The sequence below is a fragment of the Salvelinus fontinalis genome, chromosome 3 (assembly GCF_029448725.1).
Source record: "Salvelinus fontinalis isolate EN_2023a chromosome 3, ASM2944872v1, whole genome shotgun sequence".
Lineage (NCBI taxonomy): Eukaryota > Metazoa > Chordata > Actinopteri > Salmoniformes > Salmonidae > Salvelinus > Salvelinus fontinalis.
This window is the reverse complement of record NC_074667.1, coordinates 34,568,912-34,592,097: the sequence shown is the minus strand read 5'-3', so window position 1 is coordinate 34,592,097 and position 23,186 is coordinate 34,568,912. Positions and strand designations below refer to the sequence as shown.

Here is a 23,186-nt window from a genome sequence, read left to right as displayed (position 1 = left end):
ATATGACTGTTTGGACCTAGTGCTTTTCTATTAGTTCTGGAATTACTGGCAGCATTCGAATGACGCAGGATTCTTCAGCCTTATCATACATTTGACACTTATGCTCCTCACAAGGAGTGCAACAGATGGGGTGGATGGATTTCCTCACACGGAGTGCAACAGATGGAGCCACAACAATAATTTTAAAACAATAAAATAACATTTATTGAGATTTAACAAAATAAATAATCTGCTGTTCAGCATAACAAACAGAAGAGGTTGTTTAATGCTTGTGAGGCAGGAGGTTACAGTTTAGGTACTTCATGGAAATAATGTGTCCATCCCAAATTGCACCCTTTTTCCTATATAGTGCACCATCTTTGACTAGAGGTAGGCCCTGGTCAGAAGTAGTGCATTATATAGGAAATAGGGGACCTTTTCGGATGCAGAAAATGTAATGTCCTGGATTCTCCCTGATTTCCTAACCATCCAAACACCTTTCTTTTAAACATTCATTCCCAGTAACATCTGACTATGTATTCTTACCAAAAAAAGTCAATTCTCCAAAACTCCATAATCAAAGAATTTAGTGTTTGATACGACATACATACTGTATTAAAAAAATAACATTGGGAGATGAGCATTCTTGTCATTGTTAACTCAGTTATTGCCTCAAGAGTTATGCAAATTATTGTTGCTTGTTTTAAGCCTTATTAAGTTAAATCAAAGAATGTTGAGTTCACCAACAAATATAATCTCATGGCTCAATAGTGTTAACATATTAACATCCAAACCCACTCCTCTAAATTAACATAGTTTCAGTGGATGTCAGTGACAGTTGCTGCAGTATTGGAAGAAAAAGGCCTCTGAACCTGATTATCTTCTCTGTACACATTGCCTTTATCATCTAACGGTCAACACTCAAAATAGTGACACTTTGTAAAACCAATCTTTAACGGTAGTGTCATAACAGATACTTATCCTAATCTCAGTGACAACCTTGTATCAACAGAACGAAAATAGCACCAAAAGTTAGTCATGATATCAACATTTTGCATCCATTGTCCTGGGGGCGGGGTGGGGGAGGAGGGGATTATGGGGATTGGGATTATGTTCAAAGTGGGCAAACTGAGACATTGTCACATCAGTGTGTGACAAACCTCCTACATTTGTGTAAGTGTTACCGTAGCCCTGTGGATGCATGTGGCTAATGCCCTCGCAGGAGTGTTTGGGCACACTATATACAGAGGTAAAGTTGTAGAGTGCCTATCCCTCAATTTCAGTACTGGAATGCCATAGTATTAGAAGGTTTATGATGCTTTACCTCTCCCTGAACCACCCGATTCAGCCAATCATGGGCTCCGTCCAAAATAACACCCTATTCCCTATATAATGCACTGCTTTTGACCAGAGTTCTGATCAAAAGTAGTGCACTATGTAGAGAATTGGGTGTCATTTGGGATCCAAACTTTATTTAGATTGGAATGATTCATTCCACCTCCCCTCCCCAGTACTCCCAAGTGTCAATGGTTTAAGTACAGATGGAAAGCCTGCTGAGTTGGGCCCTCCAAGATCTGAGTGGAGCTGAGAGGCAGGGTTGTTGATGGGTTCTCAAGATGATGAGTGGTTGGTTTCACTACTTTCCCCCGTGGTCCGAGTAATCTTTGGTGCTGCCAGGGCTGCTGCTGCTGCACACTGCTATCGAGCCCCTTCTCTCCACCTTTACCTCAAAGTCTGGAAGAGGAACGATAAGGGCTGTTAGCCTATATGGCCGACTGAGACAATTTGATGACAATACATTATTACTCCCCCTGAACATTTGATTGGTATAGAGTACTTCACTTAATCAAAATTATACAAGGGGAAATACAACACCATGCAACTATGGTAGCACTCCTTAATATTTGAAATTTAATATGTCAAGAACTTGAATTTAAATGTCAAAATCTGAACCCACTTATAAGCTAATAGGATAATACTGTCGATGGAGTACAGTCAGAGAAGACAAGTCATGTTTCCTTGAGTTAGTGTGAGAGAAATGGAGAAGGAAACCAGGGTGAGTGAGAAGAAAAACGGACGACGGAGGGGAAGTGAGAGGGAGACCGACGTCATAGAGAGATGAAACATGTCATTTTGGTTGTTTTTCCCCTCTACTTAAGAAGTCGAGGTATAGGTAGAAAAAAAAGCCTGTGCCATTTCCCTGCCCACAGGTTTTTATTTTTGTTCTCTGTCGCCTGGTGAGTCAATGCAACGCCCCTCCAATTACCGCCCACTTCTTAGCCCCCTCTCTCGATCCATCCCGCCCTTCAGCCCACACGCCTAACACAATGTGACGTCAGCTGGTGAGGAGTGAGGGGGGAGGGGGGGGTTCCGTTTCTACTGCCCCCACAGCACTTCCTCTGGCCCCCCACCATTATTCTTTCTCTCTTTCTATCTCCTACTCTTTCTCTCCCACTCACTCTCTGTCTCCCTGTATCTTCTCCACCCTGCCTACTGTGACAGCCCAGTACTACTGCACAGTAGCTTTATTAACATCTCAATGGCTTCACTTTTACATTTTAATGATGAGTGACAAGATGTGATAGGGCAAGGGTTAAGTACAATCATTTTAAGTGTTGCTATTATTAACATATGCTAGAAGACCTCATGGCAATTTGACTGTACTAACATCCATGTCAACTTTCAGTATGACTTTCTAATCTAAACTGTAGCTGGATGCTCCCTCCTCAGCCTCCTTTCTCTATCCCCCAACTAATTTCTCTCCTTTCCCTATTCTCCAGTCCCAGCTAGAGAAACAGCTCTGGATAGTGGGAGGCATCACCCTAGACAACAATATTGGCTACAGGGGCAGTATGTTAAAGTGATAATGTAAGTTTGTCAAATGTTTTCATACCTCGAAAATGGTTTAATATCAGGAGACAATGTCCAGTCAATGTCCCAGGACATTTGTTGCGTTGATTTAGCTCGATTCTACTGTATGTCTCAAACTCAAATGAATAGGAAAGATAGGCACCGTTTAAAAATAATGAAATGAGACAATGCCTATCTTTCCTATTCATTTGAGATAGATTCGGCTACATGTCTCTACACAACAAATGTTGTGGGATGGACTCGTCTCAACATAACACAAAGTTTTAGGCCTGAAAAAGTCAATCACTTTAAGAGTGTTAGCATGATAACTCTTGCATGATAACGTTTGTAAGCCATTACTCAGAAAGTCACCTGTGGTATGTGTCCCCTCTGACCTAAGGCTGATCTTGCCAGCTCGGTCATGTGACACCATCTTAGCCAATCGCAGCCCCTCATCCATGAGCGTTTGTTGCATGAGATGGCGACTCCAGTTTGCAGGGATGGAGGTGTCGGTGGGGGGGCGGGGGGATGGAGATTGGTTGCACTGTGAGGCTACGTCTATTAGGACAGACAGGGTTATGTGTGAATTCCATTTTGAACCAATCACATATAGCTGCTTCTTGACAAGACTGCGGCTGCGTCCAGATTGGCATCCTATTCCCTATGTAATGTACTACTTTTGACAAGGGCCCATAGGGCTCTATATAGAGAATGGGGTACCATTTGGCACATAGCTGGACACTACAGAAAACATGAACTATTGTCAATAGTGCTTTGTAGTCAGTGGGGCTCTGTGACATTTAGAGAAACACATAAAGAATGTCTGGGAATGAAATATGATTAAGTGACACTTACTGTACAAGATCAGCGCTAAATGTGTTCAACAATTACTGTATTTACATGCAAGACTTGCTGACTTGAGCTGATATACATACTAGTGTTAAAGAAAATATATTTGGATCTGGACACTGTATGTACAGTTGAAGTCGGAAGTTTACATACACCTTAGCCAAATACATTTAAAACTCAGTTTTTCACAATTCCTGACATTTAATCCTAGTAAAAATTCCCTGTCTTAGGTCAGTTAAGATCACCACGTTATTTTAAGAATGTGAAATGTCAGAATAATAGTAGAGAGTGATTATTTCAGCTTTTATTTCTTTCATCACATTCCGAGTGGTTCAGAAGTTTACATACACTCAATTAGTATATGGTAGCATTCCCTTTAAATTGTTTAACTTGGGTCAAACGTTTCAGATAGCCTTCCACCAGCTTCCCACAATAAATTGGGTGAATTTTGGCCCATTCCTCCTGACAGAGCTGGTGTAACTGAGTCAGGTTTGTAGGCCTCCTTGCTCGCACACACTTTTTCAGTTCTGCCCACATATTTTCTATAGGATTGAGGTCAGGGCTTTGTGATGGCCACTCCAATACCTTGACTTTGTTGTCCTTAAGCCATTTTGCTATAACTTTGGAAGTATGCTTGGGGTCATTGTCCATTTGGAAGACCCATTTGCGACCAAGCTTTAACTTCCTGACTGATGTCTTGAGATGTTGCTTCAATATATCCACATCATTTCCCTTCCTCACGATGCCATCTATTTTGTGAAGTGCACCAGTCCCTCCTGCAGCAAAGCACCTCCCACAACATGATGGTGCCACCCCCGTGCTTCACAGTTGGGACGGTGTTCTTCGGCTTGCAAGAACTTCCCTTTTTCCTCCAAACATAACAATGGCCATTATGGCCAATCAGTTCTATTTTTGTTTCATCAGACCATAGGACATTTCTCCAAAAAGTACGATCTTTGTCCCCATGTGCAGTTGCAAACCGTAGTCTGGCTTTTTTATGGCGGTTTTGGAGCAGTGGCTTCTTCCTTGCTGAGCGGCCTTTCAGGTTATATCGATAGAGGACTCGTTTTACTGTGGATATAGATACTTTTGTACCTGTTGCCTCCAGCATCTTCACAAGGTCCTTTGCTGTTGTTCTGGGATTGATTTGCACTTTTCACACCAAAGTACGTTCATCTCTAGGAGACAGAACGCGTCTCCTTACTGAGCGGTATGACGGTTGCGTGGTCCCATGGTGTTAATACTTGCGTACTATTGTTTGTACAGATGAACGTGGTACCTTCAGGCGTTTGGAAATTGCTTCCAAGGATGAACCAGACTTGTGGAGGTCTACAATTTTTTTTTGAGGTCTTTGCTGATTTCTTTTGATTTTCCCATGATGTCAAGCGAAGAGGCACTGAGTTAGGCCTTGAAATACATCCACAGGCACACCTCCAATTGACTCAAATGATGTCAATTAGCCTATCAGAAGCTTCTAAAGCCATGACATAATTTTCTGGAATTTTCAAAGCTGTTTAAAGGCACAGTCAACTTAGTGTATGTAAACTTCTTCACAACTGGAATTGTGATACAGTGAATTATAAGTGAAACCTGTCTGTAAACAATTATTGGAAAAATTACTTGTGTCATGCACAAAGTAGATGTCCTAACCGACTTGCCAAAACTATAGTTTGTTAACAAGAACAATTTGTGGAGTGGTTGAAAAACAAGTTTTAATGACTCCAACCTTAGTGTAGGTAAACTTCCGACTTCAACGGTACCTTGTGTTAAGCTGTCCAGACTTTCTCCTGATAAGCTGTCCTCGTCAGCCCTCTGGGACACCCCCTCTGAACCCTCCACACCATGGAGGGAGGACACACACTCTGACACTATCACCTGAAACACACACCAAACATCATAGTGTGTGTGTGTTAGAATGCAATTACTACTGAAATGTACTAATGGCATACATCGATATATAGTATAGGGCTGATTGAAAAGTATCCATGGTATAAATTGCAGTGTATGAATTTTTGCAATTTCATTGATTTATTCTAATTACAGCTTATTCATTGTCGACCAATGCTGTATGGATCAACATGGTACTAATATTACGTTGACAAAACAGCTTTTGTACACACACTAACTAATTTAAACAGATTGAGATAGAGTTTGATATAGTTTTAATCTTTCTTGTTAGGGGTTCAGAAACTTTAGCCCACTCACCTCATGTTTCACTCTCTTTTGGGATGGTAAACTGCAGTCATCTGCACTTGTTCTGTAATAACAGAAATAAATAATAAAGTAAAAGAGCAATCCTCTTGTGCAAATTCCAGGATTCAGTTGATCCTGCTGTCTGTTAGTTCATTAGCAAGTAGTAGCTCATTACATCCAATTAAAATGCAAAGTGTTGGTCCCATGTTTCATGAGCTAAAATAAAAAATCCCAGAAATGTTCTATTTGCACAAAAATCTTATTTCTCTCCAATTTTGTGGACAAATTTGTTTACACAACCGTTAGTGAGCATTTCTCCTTTGTCAAGATAATCCATCCACCTGACAGGTATGGCATATCAAGAAGCTGATTAAACAGCATGATCATTACACAGGTGCACCTTGTGCTGGGGACAATAAAAGGCTATTAAAATGTGCAGTTTTGTTACACAACACAATGCCACAGATGTCTCAAGTTTTGAGGGAGCGTGCAATTGGCATGCTGACTGCATGAATGTCCACCACAGCTTTTGCCAGAGAATGTAATGTTAATTTCTCTACCATAAGCCGCCTCCAACTTCGTTTTAAAGAATTTGGCAGTACGTCCAACCGGCCTCACAACCGCAGACTACATGTAACCACGTCAGCCTAGGCCCTCCATATCCGGCTTCTTTACCTGCAGGGTCGTCTGAGACTAGCCACCCGTCAGCTGATGAAATTGAGTAATATTTCTTTCTGTAATAAAGCCCTTTTGTGGGAAAAAAATCATTCTTATTGGCTGGGCCTGGCTCCCCTTCCCTTGTCATGTGAAATCCATAAATTATGGCCTAATAAATGTATTTAAATTGACTGATTTCCTTCTATGAACTGTAACTCAGTAAAATCTTAGAAATTGTTGCATGTTGCATTCATATTTTTGTTCAGTATATAGAAACTGATGTTGTGTAACCAAAACTTGAGGCGATGTGACTAACAGTAAACACATACATTATTCATTGATTTTGAAAGATATTTAAAAAATCTTATTGATTATATGAGACGCTTGAGTTTTTGAAAGTGCTTTCATTTAGCTGATCACAAAGTATGACTTTGTTTTGGAGCAGATGCACTAACTGCAGTGCTGTCTGACGAGTAGCATGACCGTGGCCAGCCTTAGCTATGTGTGCTAAGTGCATAAGTCTCTCTATATTTGGGTTTCCCTGGGTGCGTCCCAAATGGCACCCTAATTCCTACAGATGTAGCATCTTAATTTGAGCCAGTTTGCTTCAGCAGGAACATAATCCTGCAGCAACAGGAAATGTGAATTATTATGTGGATTATAATGAATGGACATTTTTGTAGGGGTTGATTAATTTTTCATTGGGGAAAATCAAGTCAGAATTTTCTAAGTGGAAATGTCTAACTTTAGATGCCTTTTTAAAACTCAAATACACTCAAAGTTAGCTTTTCTGCTATGCAGGAAAATTCTCAGCAACAAAAGAGTGATCAAATTAAGATCATACAGCTGTATGTAGTGCACTACTTTTGACCAGGGCCCATAGGGGACACATCCTAGTTGTAGAGGAAGAGACAGAGGGTGAGAGGGTGGGAAGGTCATCAGACGGGGGTGGGGAAGCCCCTAAACAGTGGAACCTCGTGCCCTTACCTGGCATGCTTGAGTGTGGAGGTGTAGGCGCATTCTCTTGCCACCTGTCTAGCCAATGAGAAGAGCTCTACCCGTCGCAGAAGCAGAGCGTTGTCACGCATACAGAACTGGGCGGCCGCTTCATTGATGATCAGCTGAACATGAGGAGGACATCAAATAAGGTGAGAGGGGAAAGAGAACATTAGAATGATATGAACGCTATGATTAAAAAAAAATGATACAACCCACTGGGCAAAAACTGGTTGAATCAACATTGTTTCCAGGTCATTTGAACAAAAACATTTAATGTGATGACGTTGAAGCAACGTGGAAAACTGATTGGATTTGAAAAAAGTAATCAATGTAATTTCGTGTTTTTTTTCACCCAACTTTTAACCTAAATCTAATGACATGGTGACATTTTTGATTGATTTCACATTGAATTCAGGTTACTTGACAATTCAAAACTAGATGTTGAACTGACGTCTGTGCCCAGTGGGAATGCTCAAGCCTCTCACATATACTAGTACACAGATAACTCTTATTAGTGGAAACACTGATGCCCTCACCTCGTGGTGTGTGAGCTGCTTGCCCTCCCTCCTCTTGGAGTCGAAGCGGCCGTAGATGAGGCTGTACTTGCGGATCTCCTCCTCCTTGGCCATGTCCTGGGGTGCCATCTTGAAGATGTGGCCCACCGTCTTGGCCATCTTCTTGTTCATCCTAAGGAGTGTTTTCACCTCTCTGGGGTCCAACCTGGGCAGGGTCCTCAGGAGCCTGTCTACGCTCTCCCCCACTGCCCGTGCCGTCTCCCCGTCCAGCTGGCCCCCAGGCCAGGCTGAGAGGACCACCGGGGAGAGGGAGGAGGAGGAGGCTGCGGGCGTGGAGGGACCTGGGGTACGAGTGGGGAGTAGAGGTGGGCTGGGCTGCTCCTCGTCCACCCCTGAGGCAGACACCGAGACACTGTTCCCATCCGGCTCTGGGCTGAGCCAGTGCGGGTCCATTGGGGACAGCTTGCCCCTGTAGTGGGTGTCCGGGGGCTGTGGCGAGGCCCGGGAGCAGGGGCTTCTGGGGCTCCCGCTGTGCATAGGGGTGAGGCACGCCCTGTCCTCCCTGTCGAATGGCGACCCCGGCTGCCCATTGCTCAGGGACTTCCTGGTTCCGCTGGCACCCGTTCCGTCCACCTTGAACAGCGGGATGCCGCTCAGGGGCATGTTGGCCAGGGGCTGGTTGAAGAGGGCCGGGTTGGCTGCCCAGTCGCGGAGGGCCTTCTGTAGACGGCGCACGTGCAGTGGCTTGGTCGCCATGCCGACCAGCGCCATGATCTCCAGGAACTCATCCTCTGCAGCCTCACAGAGCTGCTGCAAGTCGTCACCGCCCTGCTGGATGAAGGTGTCGTAGTAGGCCAACAGGTTGGCCCTCTGCAGCACCCGGTACAGCTGCAGCTCGCCCAGCATACGCGGCAGAGACATGGCGTAGAACTGTAGACAGGAAAGAAGGAACAGACCGGAGGAGAGTTACTCAAGACTCCACTTAAGTTTAATAAATGTCTCATCAATGAAAGGAGAAAACAGTTATGATGTATTGTGTTGTGTGGACATAATGCTTTATTAATTTGTTTGCTACATGGAATAATCCTTCCTCCCCACTCCATTCTCTCTCCCTGCTTCTTTCCCTCCCTACCCCCCTCTCATCCATCGCTCCCTCCTCGCTCTCAATCCCTTCCCTCCTTCACCATTTCCCTCTCTCCCTATCTCCCCTTCCCCACTCTCATCTGTCTTTCTCTGTCACATGTCTGTCTGTCTGTCTGTCTGTCTGTCTGTCTGTGAATTTATACAGTGCCTTCAGAAATGATTCTTATCCCTTGACTTATTCCACATTTTGCTGTTACAGCTTGAATAAAAAATGCATTAAATATATTTTTTCTCACCCATCTATACACAATACCCCAGAACAACAAAGTGAAAACATGTTTTTTCACATTTTTACAAATGTATTGAAAATTAAATACGGAAATACTGTATAAACATACAGTTGACGTTGGAAGTTCACCTACACTTACGTTGGAGTCATTAAAACTCATTTTTCAACCACTCCACAAATTTCTTGTTAACAAACTATACTTTTGGCAAGTCGTTTAGGACATCTACTTTGTGCATGACACAAGTAATTTTTCCAACAATTGTTTACAGACAGATTATTTCACTTATAATTCACTGTATCACAATTCCAGTGGGTCAGAAGTTTACATACACTAAGTTGACTGTGCCTTTAAACAGCTTGGAAAATTCCAGAAAATTATGTCATGGCTTTAGAAGCTTCTGATAGGCTAATTGACATCATTTGAGTCAATTGGAGGTGTGCCTGTGGATGTATTTCAAGGCCTACCTTCAAACTCAGTGCCTCCTTGCTTGACATCATAGGAAAATCAAAAGGAAAAATTTTAGATATCCGCAAGTCTGGTTCATCCTTGGGAGCAATTTCCAAATATCTGAAGGTACCACGTTCCTCTGTACAAACAATAGTACGCAAGTATTAACACCATGGGACCACGCAGCCTTCATACCACTCAGGAAGGAGACGTGTTCTGTCTCCTAGAGATGAACGTACTTTGGTGCAAAAAGTGCAAATCAATCCCAGAACAAGGACCTTGGAAAGATGCTGGAGGAAACAGGTACAAAAGTATCTATATCCACAGTAAAATGAGTCCTATATCGACATAACCTGAAAGGCCGCTCAGCAAGGAAGAAGCCACTGCTCCAAAACCTCCATAAAAACGCCAGACTACGGTTTGCAACTGCACATGGGGAGAAAGATCGTACCTTTTGGAGAAATGTCCTCTGGTCTGATGAAACAAAAATAGAACTGTTTGGCTATAATGACCATCATTATGTTTGGTGAAAAAAGGGGGAGGCATTGAAGCAACATCTCAAGACATCAGGCAGGAAGTTAAAGCTTGGTCGCAAATGGATCTTCCAATTGGACAATGATCCCAAGCATACTTCCAAAGTTGTGGCAAAATGGCTTAAGGACAACAAAGTCAAGGTATTGGACTGGCCATCACAATCCTATAGAAAATATGTGGGCAGAACTGAAAAAGCGTTTGTGAGCAAGGAGGCCTACAAACCTGACTCCGTTACACCAGCTCTGTCAGGAGGAATATGCCAAAATTCACCCAATTTATTGTGGGAAGCTTGTGGAAGGCTACCTGAAATGTTTCACCCAAGTTGAACAATTTAAAGGCAATGCTACCAAATACTAATTGAGTGTATATAAACTTCTGACCCACTGGGAATGTGATGAAATAAATAAATAATTATCTCCTATTATTCTGACATTTCACATTCTTAAAATAAAGTGGTGATCCTAACTGACCTAAAACAGGGAATTTTACTAGGATTAAATGTCAGGAATTGTGAAAAACTGAGTTTAAATGTATTTGGCTAAGGTGTATGTAAACTTCCAACTTTAACTAAGTATTCACACCCCTGAGTCAATACATGTTAGAATCAACTTTGGCAGCGATTACAGCTGTGAGTCTTTCTGTGAGTCTCTAAGAGCTTTGCACACCTGGATTGTACAATGTTTGCACATTAATCATTTTTAAGTTCTTCAAGCTCTGTAAAGCTGGTTGTTGATCACTGCTAGACAGCCATTTTCAAATCTTACCAAAGATTTTCAAGCCGATTTTAGTCAAAACTGTAACTAGGCCACTCAATATCCATTCAATGAGTCTTGGTAAGCAATTCCAGTGTATATTTGGCCTTGTGTTTTAGGTTATTGTCCTGCTGAAGGGGGAATTTGTCTCTCAGTATCTGTTGGAAAGCAAACTGAACCAGGTTTTCCTTTAGGATTTTTCCTGTGCTTAGCGCTATTCTGTTTATTTGTATCCTAAAAAACTCCCTAGTCCGTGTCGATGACAAGCATACCCAAAACATGCTGCAAACATGCATGAAAATATGAAGAGTGGTACTCAGTGATGTGTTGGATTTCCCCAAACATAACGCTTTGTATACTGGACACAAAGGGAATTCCTCTGCCACATTTTTTTCAGTTTTACTTTAGTGCTTTATTGCAAACAGGATGCATGTTTTGGAATATTTCTATTCTGTACAGGCTTCCTACTTCTCACTCTGTCATGTAGGTTAGTATTGTGGAGTAACTACAATGTTGTTTTTCCATCCTCAGTTTTCTCCTATCACAGCCATTAAACTATAACTGTTTTAAAGTCACCATTGGCCTCATTGTTAAATTCCTGCAGGATTTTCTTCCTCTGAGTTAGGAAGGATGCCTATACCTTTGTAGTGACTGGGTGTATTGATAGACCATCCAAAGTGCAATTAATAACTTCCCCAGGCTCAAAGAGATATTCAATGTCTGCTTGTTTTTTTAAATCTACAAATAAGTGCCCTTCATTGCAAGGCATTGGAAATCTTCCCGGGTCTTTGTGGTTGAATCTGTGTTTGACATTCACTGCTCGATTGAGGGACCTTGCAGATAATTGTATGTGTGGGGTACAAGGACGAGGTAGTCATTCAAAAATTCATGTTAAACTTTTACTGCAAAATCTGTGTGTTCTTGGTAGTCTTAAACAAATCTACTTTGAAACAAAAGTATAAACCTCACACACATGGTTATGGGCTTTAAAAAAAAGAAATCTGTCAGATATAGAGTTGAAATGTATTACATTTTTTGTTTGCATCCCAATTTGACACTTTATATACATCACAGAAGATATTTGGCATTTCCTGTGTAAAAAAAGTGTATTAATTATGAAATTATGAAAAATATTAATAACATTCCACACATGAGGCCACTAGAGGGCGATTTGGTCAGATGACTGCAGGAATGGGGTGTACCCTATTATTGCACCATGCAATTTATTATGTGACTTGTTAAGCAAATATTTTTTTAGGCTTGCCTTAACAAAGGTGTTGAATGCTTAATTTTTATGTTTTATTTTATTTCACCTTTATTTAACCAGGTAGGCTAGTTGAGAACAAGTTCTCATTTACAACTGCGACCTGGCCAAGATAAAGCAACGCCCCACTTAAGCCCCGTGATGGCAAAATTCGAGCTGTTTCGAATGGAAGTACCAAATTCGAGCTGTGTCTAAGGAAACCTGGGCCAGTGCAGCCCAGTTTCACAACAAGTGCCAGCTCGATTAGAATTCGGGCTGGTGGAGCCGTTACTATGCAACCACCAAACTGATCACCGCTGGATGCTGACACAATGTAGCTAACTCGTCTGGGCATGTTGCTGTTAGCTAGCACTTAGATAAGCAGTACTGCAGTAGTCAGATATGACACGAATTAGCACCATAGCTGGGTCCTTCATTCATTTTTTGCACTACACAAACTTTTATGAGAACAGTCAGCCCTCAAATGCTAGCAAATCAGAGTTGAAATAAGCTAGCTAGCTGGCGGGAATTTTTGCTGGCCAGGAAGTATTGAAAGCAAGCTAGCTACATCATATCAAACCTGTCGTCTGGTTTGCTTGGTTAGCTAGCTAGCTAATAGCCAATGTGATGACAAACAAGGAATTAAGCTAGCTAGCCTGTTGTGCTAGTGACGACGCTAATAATTTAGCTAGCTAGCTAACGTCAGCAAGCCAGACTCACTCAGATATAAATATATATATAACGCTAGTTACAGCATGGTGAGGGTGAATTAAATTCTTCAACATCTTGCTAGCAACATTAGCGAATACAGCTGGAGTCACACATTAGCTACCTAGCAACATGACATAATTTCTTATTTTTGGAGGCAGTGGAAACGCAATTTGAGATGGCCTACCAAAGTCATGCCAACAGGGTTGATTTCAAAGTGCCAATGCAGACGGGGCTTTATTGACTCAAGACATTTCAGCTTTTCATTTTTTATTAATTCGTAAACATTTCTAAAAACATAACTCCCCTTTCCCCATTATGGGGTAATGTGTGTAGATCAGTGACACAAAATCTCAATTGAATTCATTTTAAATTCAGACTATAACACAAGAAAATTTGGAAAAAGTTAAGGGGTGGGAATACTTTCTGAAGGCACTGTATGTCTGTCTGTCTTTCACCAGTTTTTGCCTAATGCTCAACCATCTTGATGCATGTTTATGTATCAATTTCTGAGGCATACACAGCACATGCGTCAAGACGCCTACCTACTCGCAATGAATGCAATAAATGTACTGAGAAATTTGTCACATCTTTTGACTATCTGTTATGTTGCAGAATGTCTCATATAAAAACACATGAAGTCAATATCAATCAGATGTCTTGAATAAGAAAACACTAAATCCATACCATTTTTTATTTGAACCCAAATTACACATGAGAGACTTATACCAGCGTACAAGAGCCTACTTTTCCTGATAGTTTATTATTATTGATGATCATATTTGACAACACTTCACGTGTGGGTGCCCAATTCTTTATACCTCAAATATGCAGGATGTGTTCTCCAATTACGCATGGCATTGTCATTGGAAAAATGTACAGTTTAGACATACACAATTGTTTTGTTTTTTCAAGATCTGAGAATTAAAAAATAGTTTGTTAAAAATAGTTCGTCTGTTCTTATGAGGACAGAATTTGCGAGTTCATATGATGCACAAAGCGACGGTTACGAAAATAATAATTTAAAAAACGGACAATTTAAAAAATACAATGACAATAGTATTAAGCGAACATCCATAGTGCAAGGCAATACCAGACGATCCACCTTCCTACGGAACTAAACACGCATGTGAAATGTAATATTTCATCATAAAAATGTAAATAACTCCAGCATAATCTCTCACCTCGTTCAAATCGTCCGATGGCTGAATTGGCAGAAGGGACCTGCGCGCACTGAGTGACCCGAATCCAGTTTTCGCGCAATCTGTTGAACCTCGTAATAGGCTAGATTATCTAAAAAATAAAGTTATATCAGCAATCCTAATTGTTATCTCACTTTTTACCTTATCGAAAGTCTCATCCCTCGACGACTCTTTCTTTAAGTGCCATCCAGTCCCGTTAACTAAGTTTCCATCAATGTAAGAGATTTGATAAATACACACTTTTTAAAAAGCTATTGTACACAACCTATTGTAAATGCCTTAAATGTATTTATATAATCGCTTTATTTCCCTGTACAATCGTTATCTTTCTCACTTCTGACTGCTGTTGACACCAGCTAAATCCCATAACTCGTCTGAATTCGTTGGCAGTTATCTTCCCCCCGGCGAACCGTATTGGTTGCTGGCTGCCTTTTTGCTGGTTGTGTGGGTGCGAGAAACCTGGGGGCGGACGCCATCTGACCGAAAAAGAGCTTTCCTCTCTCCCAGTAGAGAGGCGGCTTTCAAATTGGAGATGTGGGAGGCGGGGGCCTGAAAGACTGAGGTTTGCTTATTAACCCTTTCATTTTCGGATTTTATTTGCCCACTTTTCAATAAGATGCACCTGTCTAAAATGAGCCTATTTAATAAAAACGGAGTACCACATAGCCTACCATTCTGCCTGGTCAGTCACAGAAATGTGTGAGGTGAGCTGTATGCTTCTATAGGCTATGCTGCTAGCCTAACCTTCAATTTATTAATCTCCTTTTATTGTACTAGAAAAGTTATTTGGGTGCTGTTTCACAAATAAATATTATTGATCTACAGCACAGTCGTAAACAACATGGACATACAGTAATAGCCTAATAGTGCGTCAGAATCATCAAGTGGTTGGCAAATGGTGAAAGACTGTTTCCGATCGTTTGGGTAAATTCTTTGCGTGCGTGACGCATGAGATAGGGGATTCCCCGATGACGCAACAGGCATCACTGTGAATTTGATTTACACTAGGTCTACAACATTGCAGTTTTTTCATTAGAAATAGGCTAACTTAAAGGGGAAATCAGCAGTTGAAACAATAATAAAGCATTATCTATGCCCTGGCTTGTTTCGATGAAAAGCAAAGGAATGGGGATGGAGAAATGTAACCACTCTTAAAATTCAAAGACAGAGCTATTATCGGAATAAGGTAAAACCCAGATGCAGACCTTGTCGAAGTAACAATGTTTATTACAGCAACAGGGGCAAAGGTACAGGACTGCAGGCAGGCTCAGGGCAGGCAGAGTGGTCAGGCGGGCGGGCTCAGAGTGTAAGGGTGCGTGCTGGTGGCAGGGAAGTCAGGCGCAGGAGATCGAACTTGGTATAAAACGGAGCAGTTTAATAAGTGCTCAAAAACTCTGAAAACCAAAATATACAAAATAAAACAAGTGGGTACAAAACTCGTCACACACCAGAGCATATCTTGCACAATGCTTACAAACAAACAATCACCGACAAAGACAATGAGGGGGAACAGAGGGTTAAATACACAACATGTAATGAATGGGATTGGAACCAGGTGTGATACAAGACAAGACAAAACCAAAGGAAAATGAAAAGAGGATCAGCGATGGCTAAAAGGTCGGCGACTTCGACCGCCGAATGCTGCCCGAACAAGGAGAGGGACCAACTTCTGCGGAAGTCGTGACACAGGGTCAGGACAGGCAAGGGTTAAAACCAGGAGAACAAGAAAAGAGAGACTGGGGAAAAGCAGGAGATGAATACAAAAAATGCTGGTTGACTAGACAAACAAGACGAACTGACAACAGACAAACAGAGAACACCGGTATAAATGGAAACAGGAGACAAAGGGCTGTGAGACATGGGTTTAACTCAGGACACATGAAAGGTGGGGTGTATTTGAAGGGTACGGGGCAACAGAAGACGAACAGCAGAGGGACTAATAATTTTAGAGATGGTAAACGGGCCAATAAATCATGGGGGGAAAGAGTTTGCGGGATTCCACCCGGAGGGGCAGATCCCGGGTGGATAGCCTTACCTTCTGCCCAAGGCGATACCGGGGAGCCGGGGGTCCGATGGCGATCCGCTTGTCGTCGATGCCTGGAGGTGGTCTTGAGGAGGGCCGACCGGGCTCTCCCCCAGGTACAACGACAGCGGCAGACAAACATCTGGGCAGAAGGTACGCCGACCTCTTCCTCCTGCTCGGGGAAGAGCGGGGGCTGATACCCCAGAGAACATTCAAAGGGCGATAGGCCCGTGGCAGAGCAGGGAAGGGTGTTGCGTGCGTATTCCACCCACACAAGCTGCTGGCTCCAGGTGGTGGGGTTGGCGGAGACCAGGCAACGCAGAGTTGTCTTAAGGTCCTGGTTGGCTCGCTCCGACTGGCCATTGGACTGGGTGTGGAACCCAGAGGACAGGCTGGCCAACGACCCAATGAGGGTGCAGAACGCCTTCCAAAACTGGGACGAGAACTGAGGACCCCGGTTGAAGACCATGTCCACAGGCAGTCCATGGATCCGGAAGATGTTCTGCACTATGAGCTGGGCCGTCTCCTTGGCCAAGGGTAGTTTGGGGAGAGGAATGAAGTGGGTGGCCTTGGAAAACTGGTTGACCACAGTCAGGATGGCAGTGTTGCCCTTAGGCTCCAACATGACTGACCATGATTGTTTTGATTGTTTTAACTTGGGGACACATTGATTAAACGGTTTATGTTGAGTATATGTTCACCACAGCTGTGATTTTGCACAAAGCAACATTGTCTCTATCATGTCCCTCCTTCGGGTCACCATGTAGGCGTTGAAGCATGCTGACATGTTCTATCTGAGCCCTCTCAACCAAATAAGCAGGGCCGGTCCTTGCCGTTCTGCCGCCATAGGTGAGACCAAAAAATGAAAATTGAAAATACTTATTTTCATGATGGTGAAAATACATATTTTACAAACGTTCAAAATATGTATTTTCTGGATGTTGAAATCAGGCTAATTTTTGGTTCTGAATGAAAGTTGAAAATAAGTCATTTATAGACATCTATGTTTGGGCCAAATTAAGGCTGGTCTAGACCGGACAAAATCTGAACCAAACATAGACGTCTAAATGTCGTCGGTCCTGTACCAAACAAATACGTCCAAAAGGCGTCGGCGTCGGTCCGTGCTTACTAAGGTGTAGCTTACAGTGTTGTCTGATATTGAATTTTATGAAAGCCCATCTCTGTGGTAAGCCTACCATTTGTAAATCACAAAAAGACATATCCAGACAGGACCAAAAAAAGACATCCAAAAACATCACCTTATGCTTACTGGGGTGTAGCCTACCATGTTGGCCTGCAATAGAATTTTATCCATGTAGTAGGTCCACCATTTGTAAACCAGGTAATTGCATTGGTTAATTAGTCCTGATTCCTGCAACTAATCAATTTGACTATTTAAGCTCTGAATATCAGCTACCCAACTTTATCATGAGTTATCATGAGCCTATTTGCAATGTGTTTACCCAGCAGGAAATGCAGAAGCATTTTCTTTTTCATTATGATCAGCTTGTCAAAAATGTGCAGATACAAACTTGAAACCACTGATCATGACAATGGGGTGAAACTCCTGGACAACATTTGTGATTGTCCATTCCATGTTGTCCACTTTTCTTTGACCTGTTTTTAGGATATGTTGTTTGTTAACATGACAACTCATTTTTTATGTGATTGAGTGCCCTTTAGGTTAGGCTATTTGATCTGAGAAACCTGCATGTTGTTCGTCTCAATACAATGTCATACATTTTATCTCCAGGCTGTTGGCTACAGAAAAGGCCACATACTGTCTACCATATCCTATATGAGCCACATGATTTATGTTCGCTATTTTTTTGACAGAACGTTGGTGGAGCACCGCAGAGTTGCTTCTCTCCAAAAGAGGCACGCTGGGAATGGACAAAGTGGGCACTGCTTACCAAAGGGTGACATCAGCGCTCACTTAAAAATCCCATATGCCACTGGTTGAGAGAAATTGTCAGTGTTTTTGGGCAAAATTAAGTGAGGTTTTATGTGTTGTTGTTGGACGTGCAGCTTGGCCAGTTTAGCTCAGATAATGCCGCCTCGTCAATCTGCAGCCATAGGTGGCCGCCTAATACTGCCTAATAAGCGGGCCAGCCGTGCAAATAAGCAATACTTTTTTCTAGATATCAAAATACGTGTGTATGAAATGAAAGTCTAGAGATCGAAATTAAAACTAAGCTATAGGCTACACCTTTTCTATTAGACCTATAGTACACTTTCCTAACATTCAAATAATAGTAGGCCTATTAGTTGGACCAGAGAATTCAGATTTAGTTTTGAATACGAAATAATGATTGCCCTCTTAAAATATCAGATTGACTATCTTCAAATTCGTCATACATGTAATTGTGTGAATAAAGGTGATATTTTTAGGTCTTCTGAGGCAGAGGACACCCACAGTGTGTTCAGTCCATCCTGCCTCCTTTATATCCATCCATCCCCTGCCTGTCACTGATTGACACAAATCCCCTGGAGAGTGAGCTGTGCCCACTCCGGTTGCAAGCCCCCCTTTCCTACCTCTCTCTTCCCCAGACCTCCCCCTTCTGAAAGCCCTGGTTGATCTCACAGCCGCCCACACAGACTATTCACACACACACACACACACGCACGCACGCACGCACGCACGCACGCACGCACGCACGCACGCACACACACACACACACACACACACACACACACACACACACACACACACACACACACACACACACACACACACACACACACACACACAGACACTCCTTGAGGAACACACTTTAATACAGCATCCGGAATGGGCAGAAATAGGCTAGAGAATGCAATGCACCGGGGAGTGTGTGGGTGGGTGGAGAAGGCAGACATGAGAAAATGGATGGTGTTTGACAGTAGGAAAAAGTGACTACATGATATCCATGTTTGCAGTGTTGAATAAACAATGACTTGTTTTGTTTAAATAGGGAATAAGTCAGAAAATAGTTTGCCTATTATAATTCTAGTCTTTGAATTATTATTTCATTATTAGTCCTTTATAGACCAATTTGAAGATAATTACTTAAAGATAATACAATTGCAGACCCATATCTTTTTGTTTATATAAAGAGAAACATAATGATTAACGCTACATTCATCCTCTTTCTTTGTACTCAGTTGCCATTTAAAGTTGCATTAGAAACATTTTTGAGAGAGCGTAAACTTGTTCTGGCAAAGATTGGGTGAATCTAGGGGAAACAAGTTTGTGGTTTGTGTACCGTTGGCAAAATGTCCTTTCCTATTAAAGCCATAGGCAAAGTCATTGGTCATATTCCCCCTTGCATGTGTTGTTACTTTACTTTCATCAATATGATGACTGTTATTTATCTAATCAGCTAACGATTAAATGAATCATGTAACAATGAACTCATTAGGATTTGGGGCACCACGAGAGCGTTCTTTAAAGAGTTACCATCTCCGGAAGGTCTTTACCTATCACATCCATAAACAGTCAACTTATCAATCATAACCTCGTATCATATCATCATTCTTTACAGTCGTAACCTTGCATCTGCAAAACCCGGGCCTTACTTATGATTCAGTACTACACAAATTGGTTTAATTATTTATTTACTAGCTAACTAAATGGTAACACAGGATAAACATACACACTTAATACATTAGAAACAGGTCCCTAGCGGACTGACAACAACATGGCTGCTTGTTACAAAAGACATAGAGTGGGCGAGAGAGAGAGAGGGACAGATAGACTTAACGTTGGTACATTTAGAAACTACTCCCACTTATACTTTGCACACGAACCGCTGCCTGCTTAGAGTAAGAAGCCATGAATGTATTTACGTGAAAATCCTTGTTTTCTCTCGGTGTACAGGGCCTTCTTGGAAAGGGGGTTGGGCCTTTTCGCGGGACGCTTGTAAGGCTCTGATTGTCCAAACGGGGTTCCTCTGTTGTTCTCCTCTGCTGGTCGTCCGCAATCCTTGAGGGTGCCATCATTGTTCATCATCATTGTTCATATAGCATGCACAGCGTAGAGGATGGCCATTTTGTAAATGTAGTGTGTTACAGTATTTCCTTTATAACAATTTTAATGACATTACAAAATAACAACCAAACCGACATCAGTGTTCTTTTAGGTCGCCTCTGACCATTCCCCACGTTCTCTGTTAGAAAGATTGTTCCATTATTCGCTTTAGAATGTGTTCGAGTTTCGGCAGGAAAATCTGTGAAACAAAGGCACATTCCTCAGGTGAATTTGGAGAGGAAGAGACCTGAATGTTCTTTCCTTGATTTACAACAGGGCGTGAGCTGTCAACCCCCACCAGTTCCCTTCTCCCCACCTCTGCGGGTGAGAGGGGGTCTGGTTGAAGTTATTTATTTCAAAGCTTATCTGACCTATTTGGATCCTCCCAGGACAGTCATGACACATGCATCAACCAATGGTTGCATGCCATTTAATCGACTGTGTCATCGATTGATATATTGCAGTTATTCCGCGTTCAAAACAACTGGGATCTCGGAATCTCAGGCTTCCAACTTCAGTGCGTTCAAAACAACTGGGAACTCTGAAAAAAACTAGCTCAGACTGGGAAAAATTGATTTGAGCGGTCATCTAACTCGGGAACTCTGGCCTTTTTCTAGAGCTCCGACTTTCTGACCTGAAGATCACTGTCGTCATGATTTGAGTTCCCAGTTGTTTTGAACGTGGCATTTTCTGATATGTAAAATACCTATCATTTAACGCCAAACACAGGAGATGAGAAGCAGGTACAGGGACTAAACCATTTAATATAGACAGACATACAACGGAACAAGAACAGCGTCTGGACAATAACATGACACGACAAACAATGCTACAACAGGGAACAACCCAGAGGAGCAGACATATATGCAGGGGCAATCAACAAAGTGAAGGAGTCCAGGTGAATCCAGTGAGCGCAGCTGCGCGTAATGATTGTAACAGGTGCTTATGATGACGGGTAGCCTCGCGCCCTCGAGCCCCAGGGAGGGGGAGTGGGAGCAGGCGTTACATATCCAGACGTTGTAAGAATGGGCATGGGTCAGCAATGCTTGGGCAGAGGTACACGCCCCAAATATCTGTCGGATGATTGGTTGACCTTTCTTGGGTGCCTGAAATCACTCCGAGCCCTTACCAAAACACAAAACATGGTGGACAATTTCTCTCGCCTCGGATTTAAAACCAGTAGTAATCATCAACTTCAATGACAGTTATCTTAAAATTAAAAGATATATCTGATATTCCCGCACCACAATAACATTGTCGCAGAGGAGGGATTGCAATGTGCACACACTGGCCATGCAGTAGCCAACTAGTTAGTTAATAGTTAGCTAATCGTGGACACCAAACGACGACATTAGCTAGACTCGGGAGCTCATGGGCACACGGGCTACAATAACTAACTGGTTAGCAGTGGTGTAAAGTACTTAAGTAAAAATACTTTAAAGTACTACTTAAGTCGTTTTTTGTGGTATCTGTACTTTACTATTTATATTTTTGACAACTTTTACTTTTACTTCATTAAAAGAAATGAATGTACTTTTTACTCCATACATTTTCCCTGACACCCAAAAGTACTCGTTACATTTGAATGCTTAGCAGGACATGAAAATGGTCCAATCCACGCACTTATCAAGAGTACATCCCTACAGACTCTGATCTGGTGGACTCACTAAACACAGATACTGTGTTTGTCTGAGTGTTGGAGTGTGCCCCTGGCTATGCGTAAATTAAAAATTAAAAATGACAATTGTGCCCTCTGGTTTGCTTTATATAAGAAATGTGAAATTATTTATAATTGTACTTTTACCTTTAATACTTAAGTATATATTAGCAATTACATTTACTTTTGATACTTAAGTATATTTAAAACCACATACTTTTAGACTTTACTCAAGTAGTATTTTACTGGGTGACTTTCACTTTTACTTTAGTCATTTTCTATTATGGTGTCTTTACTTTTACTCAAGTATGACAAGAAGAGTACTTTTTCCACCACTGCTGGTTAGACATGATGACAACATGGGCAACACTAACTGGTGACTAGTTCTCTTTCAGACAAATATATTCAACTCATAGTTAGTTTATCAAGTGACCACCATATTTAGGAGGATAGAAACATTACTGAAATGTAGCTAGCTAGGCAGTAGCCACTACTAGTCAACTAATCGTGGATTACCTATTATTTGATACATTTAGGTTAATTTACTCATATCAAGCCACAGACAGTTTGTGGAAAGGTACAAATAACAATTAGTGGACTCGTTTAATGAATGATCGGACAGTGAAACTTAAATTGATTGATAGCTAGCTGGTGAAGCTTTCATTTATTCCCAATTAATTAAAATGAAGCTAGGTATCCCAAATCATGTTTACTGCTCATGCAGGCGAGCAAGCACACGGGCATCTGTCTGACGTCACACATCAATAGGTCTCAGCCTATCCTCCCGACGCAACTCATGAATATTAATCAAATCTGTCAAGTGATTGGTTGAGCCTTCTTGGGTGCGTGACATCACTCTCATTTCTCTCATCCTTATGATATTTTTGCACTTCTTAAAATATATGCTCATTAGGAGTCAATGCATATTATAGGGATCAGCGATGTTTATTTTACTGTTATACAATGTACAGAAATTTGTGTATGGTGCAATGTGTATGTCCAATATGAAATTAGCAGTGACGATGCTGGGGGTGTAAACTCTGTGGAGTTGCTCCTGAGTAGAATGGGACACAACGTACAGGGTTTGGCCGGTGTAGGCCGTCATTGTAAATAATAAATAATAATAATAATTTCTTAACTGACTTGCCTAGTTAAATAAAGGTACAAAAAAAATGTGATTTGTAGATCGCATGTCG

General features: G+C 41.9%; 1 protein-coding gene across 4 annotated transcripts; it reads right to left on the bottom strand.

Annotated features, from left to right (window-relative positions):
- Window positions 1–180: 180 nt before the first annotated feature.
- LOC129845473 (NGFI-A-binding protein 2-like) lies at window positions 181–14,805 on the bottom strand. 4 transcript variants are annotated; one of them, XM_055913425.1, is made up of 8 exons: window positions 14,636–14,804; window positions 14,284–14,392; window positions 8,064–8,972; window positions 7,516–7,649; window positions 5,884–5,935; window positions 5,439–5,553; window positions 3,202–3,387; window positions 181–1,713 (listed from the first exon to the last, which is right to left on the bottom strand). In XM_055913425.1, the coding sequence occupies exons 3-8, from the start codon at window positions 8,961–8,963 to the stop codon at window positions 1,616–1,618; spliced, it is 1,485 nt and encodes a 494-aa protein (XP_055769400.1). In that variant the 5' UTR covers window positions 8,964–8,972; window positions 14,284–14,392; window positions 14,636–14,804; the 3' UTR covers window positions 181–1,615. The 4 variants fall into 4 exon arrangements, with proteins under 4 accessions (XP_055769400.1, XP_055769395.1, XP_055769399.1 ...); XM_055913420.1 differs by having other exon boundaries at window positions 14,284–14,804; XM_055913424.1 differs by lacking the exon at window positions 14,284–14,392 and having other exon boundaries at window positions 14,443–14,804.
- Window positions 14,806–23,186: the final 8,381 nt, after the last annotated feature.

Coding starts and splice junctions, on each gene's coding strand:
- LOC129845473 (XM_055913420.1), bottom strand. CDS start 8,963: ATGTCTCTGCCGCGTATGCTGGGCGAGCTGCAGCTGTACCGGGTGCTG. Junction 5,554..5,883: donor AAAAGAGAGTGAAACATGAG/GTGAGTGGGCTA, acceptor TGTGTGTTTCAG/GTGATAGTGTCAGAGTGTGT. Junction 3,388..5,438: donor TCTGGACAGCTTAACACAAG/GTACCGTTGAAG, acceptor CTGTCCTAATAG/ACGTAGCCTCACAGTGCAAC.